The 19432-nt window shown below is 50.0% G+C and overlaps 1 protein-coding gene across 10 annotated transcripts in view; it reads left to right on the forward strand.

Moving 5' to 3' along the window:
* Positions 1-19432, forward strand: part of FGFR1 (fibroblast growth factor receptor 1) — a 56642-nt gene that overhangs the window by 33610 nt on the left and 3600 nt on the right. For 4 of the 10 annotated variants that reach the window (XM_075556659.1, XM_075556665.1, XM_075556663.1 and 1 more), the window contains exons 3-12: positions 7396-7662; positions 8969-9058; positions 9305-9477; positions 10535-10658; positions 12786-12976; positions 14967-15111; positions 17190-17392; positions 18141-18286; positions 18492-18613; positions 19005-19115. In XM_075556659.1, the coding sequence (XP_075412774.1) occupies positions 7396-7662; positions 8969-9058; positions 9305-9477; positions 10535-10658; positions 12786-12976; positions 14967-15111; positions 17190-17392; positions 18141-18286; positions 18492-18613; positions 19005-19115 (1572 nt within the window). The remainder of the gene's footprint in view (positions 1-7395; positions 7663-8968; positions 9059-9304; positions 9478-10534; positions 10659-12785; positions 12977-14966; positions 15112-17189; positions 17393-18140; positions 18287-18491; positions 18614-19004; positions 19116-19432) is intronic. The other 6 variants (XM_075556661.1, XM_075556660.1, XM_075556662.1 and 3 more) reach the window with 6 other exon arrangements.

The following is a 19432-nucleotide window of genomic DNA, read 5'->3' on the forward strand; positions in this document are numbered from 1 at the left end:
TCATCTTTCATGACCGTCTTTGTTGACCACAACCCAACTAAGGTGTCTGTCTGTGGAAGTATGGCCCTGGCCATTGGACTTGACCAGGACATGAGAGAAAGGGGTGGCTCAGAGAACACTGAGCCAGAGTGTTTCAACTACAAATTTAAATGGGAAACACCAAGAGAGATAGGAGAGAGTGATTTGGTTGCCCAGGGGTGGCATTGAACTAGCCTGTCTTGTATCGGCTTCACCAGTGTCAGGAATGCTATTGACAGCTGTGAGACAAATGATAGGGCCCATTCAGGAAGGTAAGTGGTTGACCACTTTCGGTTACCCACTAGAAGAAAGTGGCATTATCCTGTCAAGGATAATGTCCAAGGACATTAGCAGCGTTGAAAAGCAGTCCGCCATAACTCTATAGCCCTAAGCTAACTTTTGTTGTTGTTCGGTGCAGTCAGGTCAGTTCCAGTTCATAGCAATACTAGGTGTAGCAGGACAAAACTCTCCAGCCCTGTGCCGTCCTCACAATTGTTGCGATACTTGAGACCATTGTTGAAGTTTTTTCGTCAGTCTCCCTCACAGAAGGTCTCCCGCTATTTTACCATGGCTGTTGTCCTCTAGGCAGTGATAACATGCAAAGTATCTGAAGCAAAGTCGCACCCTCCTTATTTCTAAGAAGTATTCTGTATTCTCTACCAACACTATCATTCAAGGGCATCAGTTGTGCTTCATTCTTGCTTGTTCATTGCCCAGCTTTTACATGCTTAAGAGGTGACTGAAAAGACCATGACTTTGGTCAGGTACACCTTAGTCCTCAAAGTGACACATTTCTTTTAAATACCTGAAGTGCTAATTGCCCGTTTGATTCTTAATTGCTACTTCCATGGACATTCGTGGCGGGTCCAGGTGACATTAAGTCTTGTTGTTAGATGCCCCTGGACTCTGACCCATAGCGACCCTGTGCCCAACAGAATGAAACTGCATGGTCTTGCGGCATCCTCACAATCCTCTGCCTGAGTCCTTTGATGAAGCCACTGTGTCGGTTCATCTCCTCAAGGGTCTTCCTCTCTTTCGCCACTCCTCCACTTTACCCAACACGGTGTCTCTCTCCAGGGACTGGTCTCTCCCGACATTATGTTCGAAGTGTAATAGACAAAGTCTTGCCATCCTTGCCTCTAAGGAGCACTATGGCCTTACTTCTTCCAACTCAGATCAGTTTGTCCTTTTAGCAGTTTGTGGTATTTTCAATAGTCCTCCAGCAGCACAAATCAAAGGCATCGATTCTTCTATGGTCTTCCTTATTGAGTGACCAACTTTCGCATGCAATGGAGAATGAATACCATGGCTTGGGTCAGGGGCACCTTAGTCTCAAAGAAACGTCCTTGCCCTTCAATACTCTAAAGAGGTCTGGTGAAGCATGTTTACCTAATGCAGTGAGTCTTTTGATCTCTTGACGGCTGCTTCCATGGGCATTGATTGTGGATCCAAGTGACACAAATCCTTGACAACTTCAACCTCCCTCCATTTGTCATGATGTTACCTATAGGTCCAATAATGTGCATTTTAGTCTTTTGTACATTGATTTATAATCCACACAGAAGGTTACAATCCTGGGTCTTCATCAGCAAGTGCGTCAATTCCTCCTCACTTTCAGCAGGCAAGGTTGTGTTATCTGCATACTGCAGGTTGTTAATAAGCCTTCCTCCAACTCTGATGCCATACTCTTTATAAAAATCCTAGGCAAGCTCAATACTTTTTCCAATTGTGAGCACTTTTGTTTATGTTGGGTTGTAATCCATACTGAAGGATATAGTCTTTGATCTTCATGAGTGTTTCGTGTCTTCTCAAATAATTAGCTCAGCATAGAGGTGACCAAAGGATAGGGAGAGGCTCTATCCCTGATGCACACCTTTATTAATTTTAAATCATGCAGAAATCCCTTGTTCTGTTCAAACAGTGAACTCTTTGTGTATGTACTGGTTCCACATGGGGACATGAAATGTTCTGGACTCCTCATTCCTCGAATTGTTAGTGACATTTGTGATAATCCACACAGTTGAATGCCTTTGCATACTCAATGAAACACATATATCTTTCTGTTATTCTCCGCTTTCAGCCAACATCAGCCATGATACTTCTTTTATATTGAAATCTAGCTGGAATTTCTGTGTTTCCTGTTGATGAGCTCCTACAACTTGTTTCTTAGTATCAGCAATGTTTACTTCATTCTGATATTTGATAATTTCTGCATTCTGGCATGTTACCTTTCTTTGGGTTGGGCACAAGTACAGATCTCTCCACACGGGTTGGTCACCTAGCTGCCATCCAAATGTTTTGTCATAGATGTTTGAGCACGTACAACGCGGCATCCATTAGTTGAGACATCTCTATTGGTATTCGGTCAATTCCTGGAGCCTTATTCTTTGCCAATGCCTCAGTGCACCTTAGATTTCTCCTTCAATACCATCAATTCTTAATCTTATGTACCTTCTGAAATGGCTAAGCATCAGCCCATTCCTTTTGCTACAGCAACTTAAAGTACTCTTCCATCCCCCCCCTCTGGGCAGGCATAATTTTTTGGTGTTTGTTATTTTATTTCATGTAATATAGTTTCTTCAGGTTCATACCTGTTATGATATACTGCAATCTCTCTCTCTCTCTCTCTCTTTTTTGGAGTGTTGCATTGTGGTTTGGGATGAAAGTTTGTAGAGCAAATTTCTTTCCCATTCAACTACCTGTTTTCTTTTGTGACAGTGGTTACAAGCCCCTCAATTGAGGAGCATTCTTCCCACACCCTCTGAGCTTCTGTTTTCATTTGCCCATCCTTTCTGCCCCTTCCTGCCTTTTGAACTTTGTTTTGGGGCAAATGCTACCCTTTTGGTTGCCTATGATTGATTGCTGGAAGGAAAACATTACTCACAAGTGTTACTGTTCACTCTATAGGTCTGGCTGTTGTTTGGCTGAAAGTTGATCGTTTGGGGTGGGTTCCGTTCCAAGTTTGAAGGGTGTATGGGTGTCATAGTCTTGAGAGTTCCACCACTTTCTATCAAAATAGTAAATTTGGTCTTATTACTTTGGCTTTGTTCTAGACTTTTCCGCCACTCTGCCCAGCACCTTCTGTTGTGATCCTGATCCCGGTGGTCTGTTGACAGTGATAGCTGGGCACCATCTAGTTCTTCTTGGCTCAAGTCAGTAGAGATTGTGGTTCTTATGGCCTATCAGCCCTTTGGACTATTACCTGAGTCTTTGATTTTCTTCACTCTTCTCTCAGAACCAGAAGAAACCGGTAGTATCCTACATGGCTCCTCATAAGTATTTAAGATCCCTGTCACTGCTCACCAAAGTAGACTACAGAACTGCTAGTGGATCTAACTATAGCCCAAGACTGTGGTCCTACGCTGTGTATTATTTTGTCATTTCTTTCTTTCACCGTAGCTTTTCTAGGTTCGAGGGGAAAAAATTTTCAGTCTCTCCTGACATCCGTTTTGGTCTTTTCTTTTCCTGTCATTTTAATCCCGTTTTCTCCTTTCTTCCTGTGTGATGTGCTTGATGTCCTCCCACAACTCGCATGATCTACAGTCACTAATGTTCAGTGTGTTACATCTTTTTTTGAGATGGTTTCTAAATTCAAGTGGAATATCCAAAAGTCATACTTTACCTCTGGAAGACTGGTTTTAATTTTCTTCAGCTTCAACTCGAACTTGTGAACACTTGTGAACAATGGCTATTCTGTTCTGCAGTTGGCCCCGGGCCTTGTTCTGGTTGGGATCCTCCATCATCCGTTTCTACAACTGTAGCCTCTTCGATTCTTCTGTATTCCAAGTGGTGGGGTCCATTTGTATGGCCACCTTTTGTGTTACTGGAAAAAGGCATTTGTGATGAAGAAGTGGTTGGCCTGGCAAAATTTATCATGCAATTTCTAGGTCATTCCTATTACCAAGGCCATAATAATTACTAACCCTCCTGTTGTTTTCAGCTTTGGCATGCCAATCACCAGTAACTATCAGTGCATATGTGAGCAATACCAATCTGCAGATGTTGGTTAAAAAGCTTTCATTTTCTTCATCTTTGGTATTAGTGGTTGGTGCATTTTATGATATTTGAATTGTCCCAATTGCAATTTATTATTTTAAAGAATCAAAACAAGATGGCATGTAACTGATGATTAAATTTGTGTGGCTCAGACAGCAACTGTGTCTTAGGAGATTGGGGTAGAGAAGACAGTATAAAGAGAAGGCTTTCTGGAAGTCTTTCATGTGATCTGCTACTTTGAGTAGCCTGTGGAGCAGACTCCAGAGGGGTGGTTGCGATCCTGAGCAGAAGCCAGCTTTGGTTGTGCGGAGGCAGGACACAGTCCATGGGGAGAACAGAGCAGCCAGGCTGCAGTGAGGGCTCGTGGCAGAGAAAGGGTTTAGATAGGCTGTGGAGAGCTTAGCTTATCCTACCTATACACAGTAGAAATAGGGTCTTCATCAAGAGAGGAAGGTAGCCCAGCATATCAAGGATGTGGAATCAGTCTGAGTTTAAGCTCCAGGGACAAGGAGTTGTCTTGTTATCCTGAGATAGTATGTGGAATGAGGAGGATGGGACAAACCTGAAAAGAACTGGGGTGTAAATGATTGCTTTGGGAGAAAAGAAAGTTATATCTTAAAGGCTTTTTTTTATTTAGATCACGTAGACATGTTTGTCTTGTTTAATTCCATATTTTATTTTTGACAAAAACATGCCCTCAGTAACAATTTCTACCGCATAGTTCTGTGTACAAACTACAATGGCCAGGCTGAAGACGTTTGTTTGCAAATCTAGGTGGGGACAGGAGCCCAAGACAGCCAGAAAGGGTCTTCCAGGGCCAGGGCCCCAGTGCTGCCTTCTCCTGGCACTTGGTGTTTCCCTTTGTGTCTTTCGGAGGTATTTTTTGTCTCTGGGACCTGTCAGACAGAGACCAAGACTTTTAGTTTACTGTTGGACCAATGGTTGGTACAGATCACGAGCTGCAAAATATTGAATTAGCCAGGTCATTTGAGGGAAATGAGATTTGATCAATAGGAGTGGCTGCTATTTTCCTTAAGGGATTCTTCTACCTTCTTTTCACAAAAACCACAAACCATTAAAAATGGAAAGAATAACTTTTCTCAGGATCCGCAGAAGTTTATTTTTAGTTAGTCATGTTGTCTGCTCACCTTCATGGCTCACTTTCCCTTGCACAATTCACAAAATAAATGTGTGCCTGTGGCGGGGCTTCCAAACTTTTTTTAAGGCGGCCAGCCCCCTTTCGATGGCCAGATATCCAAAAAGGAGAGGGCAGGGCCTATGACCTCAAGGCCCCCGAGGCCCCTCAAGTTCAAACTACCCTTCATCCCTAGTGCTTACTGATGCTCAGGACATACTCCCCTGAGATTTATCCAACCCTCCAAACTGGGTACACAAGGGAGACAGCCTTTATTGCAGTGGTTCTCAACCTTCCTAATGCCTCGACCCTTTCACACAGCTCCTCATGTTGTGACGCCCCCCCAAACCATAAAATTATTTTTGTTGCTACTTCATAACTAATTTTGCTAGTGTTATTAATTGTAATGTTAATATCTGATATCCAGGATGTATTTTCTTTGTTACAAATTGAACATAATTAAAGCATAGTGATTAATCACAAAAACAATATGTAATTATAATTCATGAAATATCATTTTACCTTCAATACTGCTGCTTTCAACACAGCAGCTGCTCTCTACACGTGTGACTGGTCTGCATAAGTCTATTATGACACCAACACTGTCACATACACCTGTATTTTTACGGGTGTATGTGATGGGGTTGGCATGATGTCATTACACCAGGTACTCATATGTGGGCAGACCTGCCTAAAGACAATAGAGGAGCAGTGTCTTGGTTCCTAAAACCATCAGAAATATGTTTTCCAATGGTCTTACATGACCCTTGTGAAAGGGTCCTTCGACCCTCAAAGGGGTTGTGACCCACAGGTTGAGAACTGCTGCCTTTATTGTGAGAAAGTTTGGTGAGAGGCCACGTAACCCGGACCAAAGTCAGAAAGGTTTCCAGGAGGAGTTGCCCAGCAGGCTGAGGACAGAGCCTGCGTGGGACTAGGCACAGACAAGCCTGGGCTCAGCAGGCAGACGGAGCAGCTGTGAGTCAGAGCTAGGGTGAGTGGGTGCAGGAGTCTCAGAGCCCCGTGCTCTGGGGACTTGGCCAGTAGCTCCTACGAGCCTCTTCTAGTGAGCCCGTGGTGAGCAATCGGGCCGTGGGCATGGTCAGGAGATCGTTATGAGCAGAACTCGATTTGTTCTTCTGGTGGGAGGTGGACAGTTGGCTGAAGATGACAGGAGCACATGGGAGTACCCCAAAGGACGATGGGAAATACATGTCCCCTTGCTAAAGAAGAGCGGGGTGGAGTGTTCAGGAGCCAAATGGTAGCTTCCCCCCGCCCCCCGACGGTGGATTCAGAGAGAGAGAGAGTGTGTGTGTGTGTAAGAGGTGACTGTTGCTGTGAGCCATGGGTGTTCTCGTGAGACATGGGTGACCTGGGGCCGGCCCCACACAGCAGTTGGGGGCAAAGGGGAGTGGTGAGAGCGAGGCAGTAGATGTGGTGAGGCTGACGTGGTGGGGGGGTGTGGGGAGGAAGGACTGGGGGGGTGTGAGAGGCCAGGCCAGGCTGTGGGGGTGAGTAAGGAGAAAGAAGCTTTGTGTGCAACAGCTTAGGCTGCCAGAGCAAGTGTGGGGTTTGTGGCAGCTGCAGGCCTACGTTCCTAATATAGGCAAAAGCCCCAAATCCCACAGCCTGGCACCTGTTAGCTGGGAGACTTCCCTGAGCTGACCTCTCCTTGGGCTGTCTCTCACACATCCAACTTTTGGGGTGGGGGTGGGGAGGGGTGTCACTGAATCCCTTGAACTCAGCCCCTGGAAGACTCTTAAGAGATACCTGCTCTCCCCAGGGAGGGGGCTGTTGGTTTTACTGGAGCAGGGTTTGTTCACCTGTTTTAGGTTGAGGGTGTGAGGCTGATCCAGCCAAAGGGGGATGGACAGGCTGTTCTCCGGGAAGTGGTCATTCTTGATGAAGCCCACTCAGGACAGAGAAGTTCTTGGAGGACCAACCTTGCCCCATAGAATGGAGGGACATGAGATGAGACCCGCTTAATGCTATTGCAGCTGCTTCTTAACTTTTGCCTCTCGCTTCCTTTGACCTTCAGGGGGATGGGGTGGAAAACAAGAGGTGAGGTCCCAGGCAGCCAGCCATTTGCCTCTGGCTGCGTTGCCCCAAGCTAGCGAGGGGTGCTGGGCTTTCGCAGTTCAGTGTGGCTAGTGTCATTCCCTTTGTCTCCCCTCTTTCCCTTTCCCCCTCTCCCTCTCCCCCTCTCCCCTCCTTTGGCTCCTCTTCCTGGCCCCTGTGGGGGGCTGCAGCCCAGCCCTGGGGAGCCCCTGTGGAAGTGGAGTCCTTCCTGGTCCACCCCGGTGACGTGCTGCAGCTTCGCTGCCGCCTGCGGGACGATGTGCAGAGCATCAACTGGCTGCGGGACGGGGTGCAGCTGGCGGAGAGTAACCGCACCCGCATTACCGGGGAGGAGGTGGAGGTACGGGACTCTGTGCCTGCCGACTCGGGCCTCTACGCCTGTGTGACCAGCAGCCCCTCGGGCAGCGACACCACCTACTTCTCCGTCAATGTCTCAGGTTGGTAGCCAAGCCCTGCCCTGGCCCTCTCCCTCCACCCTTCCACTCTCGAAGTGTACCTCTCCCCTCCCCACCCCCTCCATGATCTGTCCCCATTCTGCTTTTCAGAAACTGCTGCCCACTAACATTGCTCCCTGCCCGCCGCGTGGCTTAGCTCTCAGAGGGGTAACCCAGTGTTACAGGCTCCAGGGCAGAGATCTGGGGCAGCCAAGATCTCTCTCTCGAAGGAGAAGGAGGCCGCTGATGCTCCTGGAGGCAATAAGACCCTGGTGATGTCTCCGCTGCAGCCTGCTCATGCTCAGATCGCCAGTTCCCAGTCGGCTATCGCCCTGCCGTGTGGACTTGGCACTGGCTTAGTGGTTTAGAGTCCCACAAAGTATGGTGAGGCCCCTGCAGTGATGTGGAAGGAGCCAGGGGGCACCAACCACATCCACAAACCGGATGGGAGACAGCTGCTCTCTACCCTCTGGGGCACCCAGGGCACCCGAGGCCCGGTGGCTTCAGCAGCCTGCTAATTGTAGGTGCAGGAGTTAAGACTTTCACAAACGCAGAAAGGACAAAGCTAGACCTGAACATTTTCTCTCTGTGCTGTTGGGGTATCTCAGGGATCTGGGTGTGGTACCTCCTTCTCTGGGGAATCCTTTAGAACCTGCCCCTCATTTAAAGAAATTTGGCTTGTTCGTTTTGCTCACGAGTCCCAAAAGCACTAGCAAGAGCCAGGGAGAGACCTGGCATGAGCTCAATGGGCAACCACAGTGTGTGTCAAGCCCCTTCTCTACGTTCCATCAATTAAGAGGAGTGGGGACTTCTGGGGGACAGGTATTGGTTGCCGCCACCTCAGGCTGTGGTAGGCACCCTGTCTGCTCCGGGAAAGACGCTCCCAACTTTACCAAGCACACTCCCAAACGGCTTTCCAACTTTAAGACGAAAGTGCTAGCACACGGCCACCCAGTGTTTGTCAGCTCAAGGACTCTGAGACCCCCGCGTCCAGGTGGCCCCTGGGCTGGGAGAGAAGCTTGGAATCCAGACTGGATTTAAATTAATGAGGAGCAGCTGGGCAAAGGCTCCTGGGCAGAGGGGGACTATGCGTAGCATAGGGGACACGTAGAAGAGCATCGTTCTTCAGTGCACTGTGGGCGCCCCACCAGGAGGCAGTCACGAAGGGGAACGTGGGGCTGAGGGACTGTAAGGGAAGGGATGTCTCTGTGCACTTGTCACTGCACTGACCTTTATGGGGGTGGTTGTTGCTAAGGGGGCTCCCCCTTCCCTTGGAAAGAGATGGCAGCGCCCCTCTTCCTCCTCCTAGACGCACTCCCCTCCTCGGAGGATGACGACGACGACGATGACTCCTCTTCGGAGGAGAAGGAGACAGACAACACCAAACCAAACCGTAGGCGTGAGACCCTGTTTCCTACCTCGCTGGGCTGGCAGTTGTGTGAGAGTGAAGGGGGGCCTGGCCGTGAGCGTGGAGAATGGAGAAAGAGTGTGAGGGTGGGCACCGAGCTTGACTGACTGTTGTTAGGGCACTGGGTGTCGTTGTTTGTCAGGTGGGTGGGGCGATTCCAGGTCCTGGCCTGGATGGACCCTGCACTGGAGCCTGACCAGCATCTCTGTTTGTCCCTTTTGACCTCGCCCTGGACAGCCGTGGCCCCGTACTGGACTTCTCCAGAAAAGATGGAAAAGAAATTGCATGCAGTGCCAGCTGCCAAGACCGTGAAGTTCAAATGCCCTTCCAGTGGGACCCCTAACCCCACGCTGCGCTGGTTGAAAAATGGCAAAGAATTCAAACCTGACCACAGGATTGGAGGCTACAAGGTACACGGTTAATATGGAAGCATTAGAATAGCAACAGGAGAAACCGAACACATTGTTGTCAATAGTGTTTTCTGACTATAAAGTAATGTAAGAATTAAAAAAAACCTTTTAAACAGTCTCTTTTCTACGGTGCTACAGTTAATCATATAGTATATGAGGGGGTACCCAAAGAAAAACAGAGTTTTTTCTCCAAAGCTGTATATTTAATTTTTTTTTTTTACAAAAACCTTATCACCTTCAAAATCCTCACCATTACACTGAATACATTTGTCACATCTGCGATTCCATTCTTGCTCCTCACCTTGCAGGAAAAGTGCGTACTACAAGAGCTCCGCCCAGTACAGCCTTTTCCCAGTTTGTGTGTGTGGGGGGGGGGGGGTTACTCCCTCGTAAGTCTTGTTGTTTGTTAATGTTCCACTATGAATCCTTGGTTGCCATGTATTTGAAAGATAGTTTTTTGTGGCTGCATAATATCTCAATAGAATATCCCATAATTTACCTATAGTTAGCTCTGGAGTGCTTACACCCTTGTCAGCATTTTAAAATACTTTTTCTTAGGACAGATTTCTAGAGGTGATATTGCTAGGTTAAGAATGTAACATGTTTTAAGCCCTTGATACATATTACCCAATTAATTTCCAGAAAGGAAAATTAATTCACTCTGCCAGAGCCGAGTATAAGAATGGTGCCTTTACTACATCTTTGCCAGCAAATTTGATATATGGAACTGTCTCATTCTTCTCTTGTCTTTATTTTCTTTATTAATGAGGTAGAAATTTCCCTGGTTACTCCTTTTCATTTCCGAAGCATAAATTGTCTGTTCATGCCTTTTGCCCATTTATATTTGTAGGAAGAACATACAGCCATCTCTTCTTTAGAGTCTCTGATTATCCTGATTATCTGTTTCTCATCCCACCTATCTTGTGCACAGAGATCAGGAGACATCAGAAAGGCGTAGGGAATTTTAAAATTCATATACCAGGTACTTGCTGTCTGCTGGGTTTCACCTCCGTTTTCCTCCAGACCCTCAGCGGATCCCCTGCTACTTCCCCCTCAGGTTCGTTATGCCACATGGAGCATCATCATGGACTCTGTGGTGCCCTCGGACAAAGGCAACTACACCTGCATTGTGGAGAACGAGTATGGCAGCATCAACCACACCTACCAGCTCGACGTTGTGGGTAAGAGGGCAAAGGCCGCAGGAGTGGAGCTTAGAGACAGCCAAGAGGTCCCGAGTGCTTACAACAGGTTGATGTGTTTGACTACTAACTAAAAGGCTGGGGGTTTGAGACCCCCAAAGGGCCTTTGCAGAAAATCCTGGCGATCTCTGTAACCAGGCATGGAAACCCCTAAGGAGCAGAGGCGAGAGGGGGTGTAAGCTTGGCCAGTAGAGAAGACAATAGCCAAAAAGAGGATAATGGGGGGAGTGGGAAATGGCAGCAGGGCAAGCCGTGACAGGTGTTAGTCTGTCTAGGTGGCTGAATGCCGAAACGATCTGATGTATAAACTCACACCTAACCCACAGTAAACGTTTAAACACACAACTACATGCATAGCTGGTGATAGCTGGAGAAATTATGGATTGCACCAATGTCCAAAAAAATGGGGCACAGTTCTACTCTGACACACACGAGGTCGCCAGGCAGGAGTCAGATTGACTTGAGGCCCACTGGCCATGTCTGTTAAACAGAGTTATGAGGATCAGAAAGGATCTTTCTCAGAGCTGTTTGTATACTGTAATGTGGAAAGTACTGTGATAGTCTCTCCGGAAGGGTAACTGGAACGGTGAAGTTAAATTACACACCAACAAACAGACAAACCGAACTCTTTGCCATCAAGTCGATGCCAACTCATAGCGACCCTCTAGGACAGGGTAGAACTGCCCCTGTGGGTTTCCAAGACTGTAACTCTTGATGGGAGTAGAAACCCACTCGTTCCTCCCAAGGGGTCGCTGGTGGTTTCAAACTGCTGACCTTTCTGACTGCAGCCCAACATATAACCATTATACCCCCAGAATTCCTCAGATTTCACACAGGGGTACCTATTTCTTGCATTTTGGTCCACAGATTGCTTATGATTTAAATAGGAATGTTGCCAGTCCAGCAACAACAACAAAAAATCCATATGGGTTTAGGTAAATCACAAGTGGCTATTTCTTACTGAGTTCAGCAATGTGTGGTTCTCGTGGCCCCGCTGGAAGTGGGCACTGTTACATTCAGCTCTGAGAACAAGCAGGCAGGAGCCCGGGAAAGCCAGACCCTTGCTGGTGCCAAACTCCAAGCTCATGGACGTACTGGGAAAAACACCATGCTTCCTTGTGGCACAGTGGTTCTCAACCTTCCTTAGGCAGTGACCCTTTAATGCAGGGTTGTGTTATGGTGGCACACACCCCCCCACCATAAAATTATTTTTGTTGCTACTTCATAACGGTAATTTTGCTGCTGTTATGAATCGGGGGACCACTGTGAAAAGATTGTTCAACCCTCGCCGCCCCCCCCCCCTCTAAAGGGGTCGCGACCCACAGATTGAGAACTGCTGGAATCTAGCAGTTCCGATTCTCATTTTCTGGAGATTGTAAAGTAGAGCATTGTGCAGTAATGCATCCTATCCTGTTTTGTTTTTTGGGCTTTCTTTTAATATTGTGAATTTTAAAAAGAATAGATTCTACTCTTGTAGGTCCGAGCTGTGGCATGAGACTTGCATTTCTAACAAGCTCCCTGGTGGAGATTGGTGGGTGCTCCCTGGTGGAGATTGGTGGGTGCTCCCTGGTGGAGATTGGTGGGTGCTTCCCTGGTGGAGATTGGTGGGTACTTACCTGGTGGAGATGGGTGGGTGCTCCCTGGTGGAGATGGGTGGGTGCTCCCTGGTGGAGATGGGTTGGTGCTCCCTGGTGGAGATGGGTGGGTGCTTCCCTGGTGGAGATTGGTGGGTGCTCCCGGGTGGAGATGGGTGGGTGCTTCCCTGGTGGAGAAGGGTGGGTGCTCCCTGGTGGAGACGGGTGAGTGCTCCTGGAGCACACTTTGCATAACAAACCTGCGTGCTGTACGGTTAGTTGAGGAGGTGGCTGTCCTGGGGCCTGACAGCAGGACTGAGCTAGTTATAGGGCTCTCCATGAAGGTGAAGGCAAGAGAGACTTTATTCCTGGGCGTGCTTTGCCTGACTGAGGAGAGGGCGGCTCTGAGAAGCTGTTCCCGTGGAACTGGGTGCAGCAGGGAACAGAGGGGGCCTCTCAGTCTCGGTCTGATGCACCAGGGTATGGGAATGCTTCCTTGAGGGTCTGATGAGCATCCCTCTCCCTTCCTCCACAGAGCGGTCCCCTCACCGGCCCATCCTGCAGGCAGGGTTACCTGCCAACAAGACAGTGGCCCTGGGCAGCAATGTGGAATTCATGTGTAAGGTGTATAGTGACCCACAGCCCCACATCCAGTGGCTAAAGCACATCGAAGTAAATGGGAGTAAGATTGGTCCAGACAACCTGCCTTATGTCCAGATCCTGAAGGTAATAATCCCGGTTGATCTCATTCTCCATGGGGACTAGCAGGGGTGGGAGGTGAAGGGAGGCTCATGTCCTGTGTGCAGGCCCGGTGCCTACAAAAGGGATGCCTTCCTGACTTTCAAACACACTCCACCTTTTAAAATGGGCGTGCGCACACGTACACACACACACACACACACTAGCGACAGAGATCACAAATTGGAAGTGAGTTGGGAACAGTGGGGTGGAGAGTGGGCAATACCATGCTGATTTCTAAAGAGCATGGAGATAACTTTGTCATGATGTGACCACAGATCGAGGCCCCCCCTAGCAAACGTGTCCTAGCCTCTGCCCTGGGTTGTGCACTTCCTGACTGACAGGCTGCATGATAAGGCATCGTTAGATCGCATTGGGAAAGAGGCACATGGCACATAGAAACGCGAGCCGTGTCGGGAGTCATGGCATTCCCTTGCTTTCTCCTGCACGTCCAGACCCCCGCTGTCCCCGAACGCTCCATTAATCCAGAGAAGGTAATGGCCTAACCCTTGGATGGTCTTGCAACGGGAGCTCCTGGGAGGGCGGTTGAGCTCCTCGTTCCAGTTAGACCTCATCCTTCCCTGGTGTGGCAGTCCCCAAGGTCCACTGGCCGTCCCTTGGCCTCCCTACTAGTGCTGACACCTCTCTGTCGCAGATGGGGCTGTGGCCTGGGGCCACGGCCACTCTCTTCATTCGGAACCCCCTCCCCGAGTGCCCCCCATCCACCCAGCAGCGGGTACAACACACCAACAGAACACTGGTGTGGGGTTGTGCTTTGTTATTTTTGACGTTTGAAGTTATTTTTCAGTCAGGTGTTTTGACTTTTTGAAGTGCACGGGCTTTTTTCATCCTACTTAAAAAAAAGATTTGAGAAGATGCTAAATCTCACTGACCGTCTCCCCCGCCTTAACTGTAAAGTCCGAGGCCTCTTGGGCCTGCCTGAAATCGACATGGAAGCAGTGTGGCCACGTCGCAAGTGTTTGCCCGATTGACTGGTGTGTCGTTGGTTTGTTCCAGCATTCGGGGATTAATAGCTCAGATGCGGAGGTGCTGACCCTGTTCAATGTGACAGAGGCCCAGAGCGGGGAGTATGTGTGTAAGGTTTCCAATTATATTGGTGAAGCTAACCAGTCTGCGTGGCTCACGGTCACCAGACCAGTGGCAAAAGGTAATGGGAAGATGGACTGGGGCCCTGTGCTGGGAGTTCATGTAGCCCCTGGCTGCGGGGGCGGCCAGCGCCGAGCTCTCCCTGGAGCCTCCTGTACCTTGTAGAGCCCAGAGCCATGGAAAAATGCCTGGCCGGGGAGGCTGGTTTGGTTCGGTATACTGTGTTGGTTTCTGCTGGCTCCCTCTGTGCCTTCTGTGTGTTCCTCAGCTGCGTGTGTGTGTGTGTGTGTGTGTGTGTGTGTGTGTGTGTGTGTGTGTGCACATGTGTCCATGGCTGCAGTTTGACTACTACATTAAGAATACTTAAGACTGCAGGTTTGAGTGCTGGACAAGAACACACACAGAGAGAGAGAGAGAGAGAGGGAGAGAGAGAGAGAGAGAGAGAGAGAGAGAGAGTGTGTGTGTGTGTGTGTATGTCACCCTCCCATCCCTTCTGTGTGTGCCCTTTGACCCTCTTTACCTGAAACCAAACAGCCCCCTGCCTGCTGGGCCTCATTTCTCCATGCTGCCCACTGCCCGCATGCTTGGATGGGCCAGGGGCTGCCGGGGCTGGTGAAGGGTTATAACCAGCCGTCATCTTCTCAGGTCTGCCGGAGTTCCTCCTGCAGGGTCTCACTCTTCCTCTAACAGGTCTCGCTGCCTGGTGGTTTTTGTTGGTTCGTTTTTTGCAAAGGAAACGCTGGGGAACGTTTCTTCCTCTGATTCCTTCCCCTTCTCTTTCGTCCTCTCTCTCTCTTTCTCTCTCTCTCTCTGGTGTCTTAGAGGTCTGATGTCCTGTGCTTGTCCATTTTGCTTCCGTTGTCTCTTCTAGACTGCCGGAGTTAATACCACCGACAAAGAGATGGAAGTGCTTCACTTAAGGAATGTCTCCTTTGAGGACGCGGGGGAGTATACGTGCTTGGCGGGTAACTCTATCGGACTCTCCCATCACTCTGCATGGTTGACCGTTCTGGAAGGTATACACTGTACTTCTCCTCTCGATGTCCTGCCCTCGCCATGGGCACGGGGGGAGCATGCATTGTAGGGCCCAGGGAGACACAGAGCCGGGAAAGGTGAAGGAATGGGCCCCATGGGGTCGTAGGCAGCTCCCTGCCTGTAGTGTGCCCTGTCCTGCGCTGGCACTTTGTCCCACCTCTCATCCAGGGCAGGAGCGTCTCTAGTTTGGGCAGAAACGTGGAGGCCTTTCACCTGAATGCCCGCATCTGGCTCTCTCCTGGGCCTGTGCAATGCATGCCCGGGGTCTGGGTTTAACCTGCAGTTGGCTCTTCTGCTCACAGGCTCCTTCCGTCCTTGGGCCCCGGCAGCTTTCACTCATCCACTTAGTCCTGGGGGGCTGAGTGAACCGCCTGGTGCTTTCTGTCAGCCCTAGCATCTTAGAAAAGACCGCCCTGCTTCTCTTAAAGAATACAGACAATCCATAAAAGGAGTGGTCCTCGTCTTTCCCTCCATACTGCTGTCCTCTGATTGTAAGCGAGGGCGAGGCTCCATCCTCCTGGACAGTGAGCTTCACCCACTGTAAACAACCTGGCCCAGGGCAGCAGCAGTGGGCTCACTGTGGCCCCCATGTAGCCTCTGTGATGGCTGACATGCCTCCTCTGCTCAGAGGGCAAGTGTCTATGTTGGCCAGGGAAGGACGGAGCTTGTGGCCTGCACAGGGTGGTGGGATGGTTGGTGCTCCCTCTGTGAGTGTCCTGCATGACTGGTTACTGCTCTCCCTACAATCTCTTCTCTTCCCCGTCTCGCCCTCTGCCCTGCTTGCCTGCCAGGGCCTGATAATGCGCCTTCTTGAGGCGGAGAAGCATTCTGGTTTTGTCACTGTCTTGTCCCATTCGTGCCTCCCATGTACTCCCAACCAGTTGTCTTCGTTTCTCGACAGTGGGGAAAGAAAAACAGAAACACTTCTCCTTGTTATCAGCTCTGCTGTCTCTTTGTCAGGCTGCAGGAAGTTCTCTGGCAGGCTCAACCTGGGCTTTGTGCTTCGTGCCTCTCTGGGATGGTTCCCAGGGGTAGCAGCCCCCGTGGCTAGCTGGGGTGGTGTCTGGGAAGGGAGGAGTGGGAGAAGGCCTGTGGGGGGCAGAGGGGCATTTGCGCGGGTGGGGTCGGGAACATTCCGTGGAGAAGCTGGTGGCGCTCTGTGCGGAACCGTGAGCTCTCCTAGCCACCGCACGCTGACGGGAAAGCAGCTGGAGCCGAGTGGGCTTCTGGTGGGCGTGGAGGGGAATGCTAAATGGAAGATGGAAGGTGAGGGTCATGCCAGCTCCCTCACCCCTCCACACGCACATTGCCTTCTGACGTTTCTGGAATTAAGGCTTGTGTCTTGCACCCCATTAAATTCTTACATTATAGGAGTCAGGACCATTGAGTTGAATCCTTACGAACTACCAAAAGTAAAGTTTGTTCCTTGTCCACCCCTAGTTTAGAGCAGTCCAAACCTATTTGGAAATTAAATAGCTTTGCTTATGGTTTGGATAGGTGTAAAAATATTACCTATCCGACCTGACAGATGAGTGATGGGAGGCGGAAGTCAGGAGAGATGGTCTCCCTCCAGGTGCTGAGGCACATGGGCATAAGAAGGCCCCATCCCCGCCCTGGGAGGGAAACTCCTTGGCTATCAGAGATGAAAGACTCACAAGCCCCCCCCCCGCCCCCCCATCTGCCCACACTGCTGAGGCTATGTGGAGAAACATCTTTTCCATGAGGAAGCAGAGAAGTTCGCAGAAGTAAAAGCTCAGTTCTCCCACCCAGGAGTACCTGGTCCCTGTAGCCCAGCAGTCCTTGAACAAGGAATTCAGACATTGGGACTTAACCTTCAAACCCATCCCTCCTGCTGGGCTCACATCCAAATAAGAAAGTCTTAAAGATCAGGGAATGTGTGATCTTATCAGTGCCAGAATCCCAAACTGAGTGAGAACCCTACTCGGATTCCACCTAAAACTTCCCAGGGGAAAGGAGATGGCTCTTGTTCTCTCGTGGAGCTAGGGCCCTATAGCTCAGGTCCCCACAGCCTGCTAACCGTCTGCTCACACCGACTCAGCCCTGGAGGAGAGGCCGGCAGTGATGACGTCACCCTTGTACCTGGAGATCATCATCTACTGCACGGGGGCCTTCCTCATCTCCTGCATGGTGGGGTCCGTCATCATCTACAAGATGAAGAGCGGCACCAAGAAGAGCGACTTCCACAGCCAGATGGCCGTGCACAAGCTGGCCAAGAGCATCCCTCTGCGCAGACAGGTAACAGAAAGTAGATGGGGGGTTTGCACGCTCTGCGCCACCTACTCTCCCGTGCCTTGGCCAGGGATTTTTCCAGGGCCCTTTCGCTTCCCGGCTCCCCACTGTACTTCTGGGCCAGGTCACTGGTCTTCCCACACTGACCATTCCAGAGCTGCCAGATGTGAGCTGTTCTTGCCCTTGCATTCTCCAGTCTCACCATGCCCTAACTTGCCTGCCGCCCGGAGTGGGAGAAGGCCCAGATACCAGGCCTGAGTCATGTCCCCCAGACCTCCTCTTGTCCCCGTGTGCCCCGCTTCTCCTCATTGAAAGGAAGTGATGCCGAAGGGAGAAGACGTGAACGTTCGCACTGAACACTGCTAATTCTGGGGTTAGGAACCTATAGTCTGGAGCCGTGTTTTTGCAAAAAAAAAAACAAACAAACCAGAAAACCTAGGACAAAATGAGAGTTACTAGAACGATAAGTTATAAAATGCCAAGCTGGAAGAGAAATTCAGAGATCATTTAGTCAGTTCATTCTAAAGGTGAGTAAAAAGAGGCTCAGAAAGGCTAGTTGGTTGGCACCAGAAGTAAGACCTAGAATTTAGGTCCTGTGACCCTTTAAGCTTATTTTACTCAGTACTCCGTGCTGGGAAAGAACACGTGCACAGAACCAGACCGCAGCTCTTGGTCGAAAGCCCTGCCTAGGAATTGCAAAGATACTCCGCCACCATCTGCCCTCTCCTTGCTGGAAGGGTGACCCCACTCTTCCCTGTAGGTGTCAGCTGACTCCAGCGCTTCCATGAACTCTGGGGTTCTGCTGGTCCGGCCGTCGCGTCTCTCCTCCAGCGGGACCCCCATGCTGGCCGGGGTCTCTGAATATGAGCTTCCTGAAGACCCACGCTGGGAGCTGCCTCGTGACAGGTGATGCTCTAGTCAGTGCTGTCATAAGCGAGTCTCTCCATTGGTACTCTTACCTGTGGACGTTGAATATACTAAAGGGAGAAAAGGTGGACCGGATGTCTCTTTCCAACTTCGGCTCTCCACTGGGGTGAACTATGGCGATAAGATGTCTTCTAAAGGACTGAATTGTGCCAGCCCCGACTTAACACCACTGTTTCTCCAAAAGACTGGTTCTAGGCAAACCCCTGGGAGAGGGCTGCTTCGGGCAGGTGGTGTTGGCTGAGGCCATTGGACTGGACAAGGACAAACCCAACCGTGTGACCAAAGTGGCTGTGAAGATGTTGAAGTGTAAGTGATGTTTCTGTCCCCGAGAAAGCCCCCCTTTCCTTTCAAAGCAAGTGGTGGGCCTCAGGCCAAAAAGACAGCTCCTGCCATGCATAGAAGCAGCATTCTGAATTCTGAGATGGTGACGGCCGTACTTTTCTCTCTTCGGCAACTTGGGTCGTGGCCAGGCATTTATGTTAGATCCCATTGCCAGCGGCTTTTTCTCGCCATAGTCTCCCCCACTGGCTGCCACGTAATTGCTGCAGTCCCTCCAGTAGACTAGAGGGAAGGGAGACGTCCCAGAGGAAAGGGACGCTTTGGGAGTGTGCCCTCCCCTGCTCTCCTTTGGCTTTCCTACCGACTTCTTCCCCTCCCAAGTAAATGTCTCCCCCTTTCCTCTGGTGTGTGCGTAAAGCGGATGCAACCGAGAAAGACTTGTCAGACCTGATCTCCGAAATGGAGATGATGAAGATGATCGGGAAGCACAAGAACATCATCAACCTGCTGGGGGCCTGCACGCAAGACGGTAAGGGCCAAGCCGGCTCGCATGGTGGAGAAGTGCTGAGCAGGTTGGGGGAGGGGGGGTCAGTGACGAGCATCTCTTAGCTACCCTTAAGGAATGGGACTAAGGAGGAAAGGTCTTTCTGCAGGAGTTGGAATGTATGTCTTGGGGTCTAGGCCGGTGCCTGGGGGTGTCCTCTGAGAAGGCAGGTAGGTATTTAGTGTGTAGATACAATCAGGAATGTGTGGTATGCCCAGATTAGGTCACCTAACTTTTGCTTGACCAATTTCCAGACTGGGTTGGGGAGAATTTCCGCCCCCCTCCCCCCTGCATTTTTCTTG

The sequence above is a fragment of the Tenrec ecaudatus genome, chromosome 8 (assembly GCF_050624435.1).
Source record: "Tenrec ecaudatus isolate mTenEca1 chromosome 8, mTenEca1.hap1, whole genome shotgun sequence".
NCBI classification, from domain to species: Eukaryota; Metazoa; Chordata; class Mammalia; order Afrosoricida; family Tenrecidae; genus Tenrec; species Tenrec ecaudatus.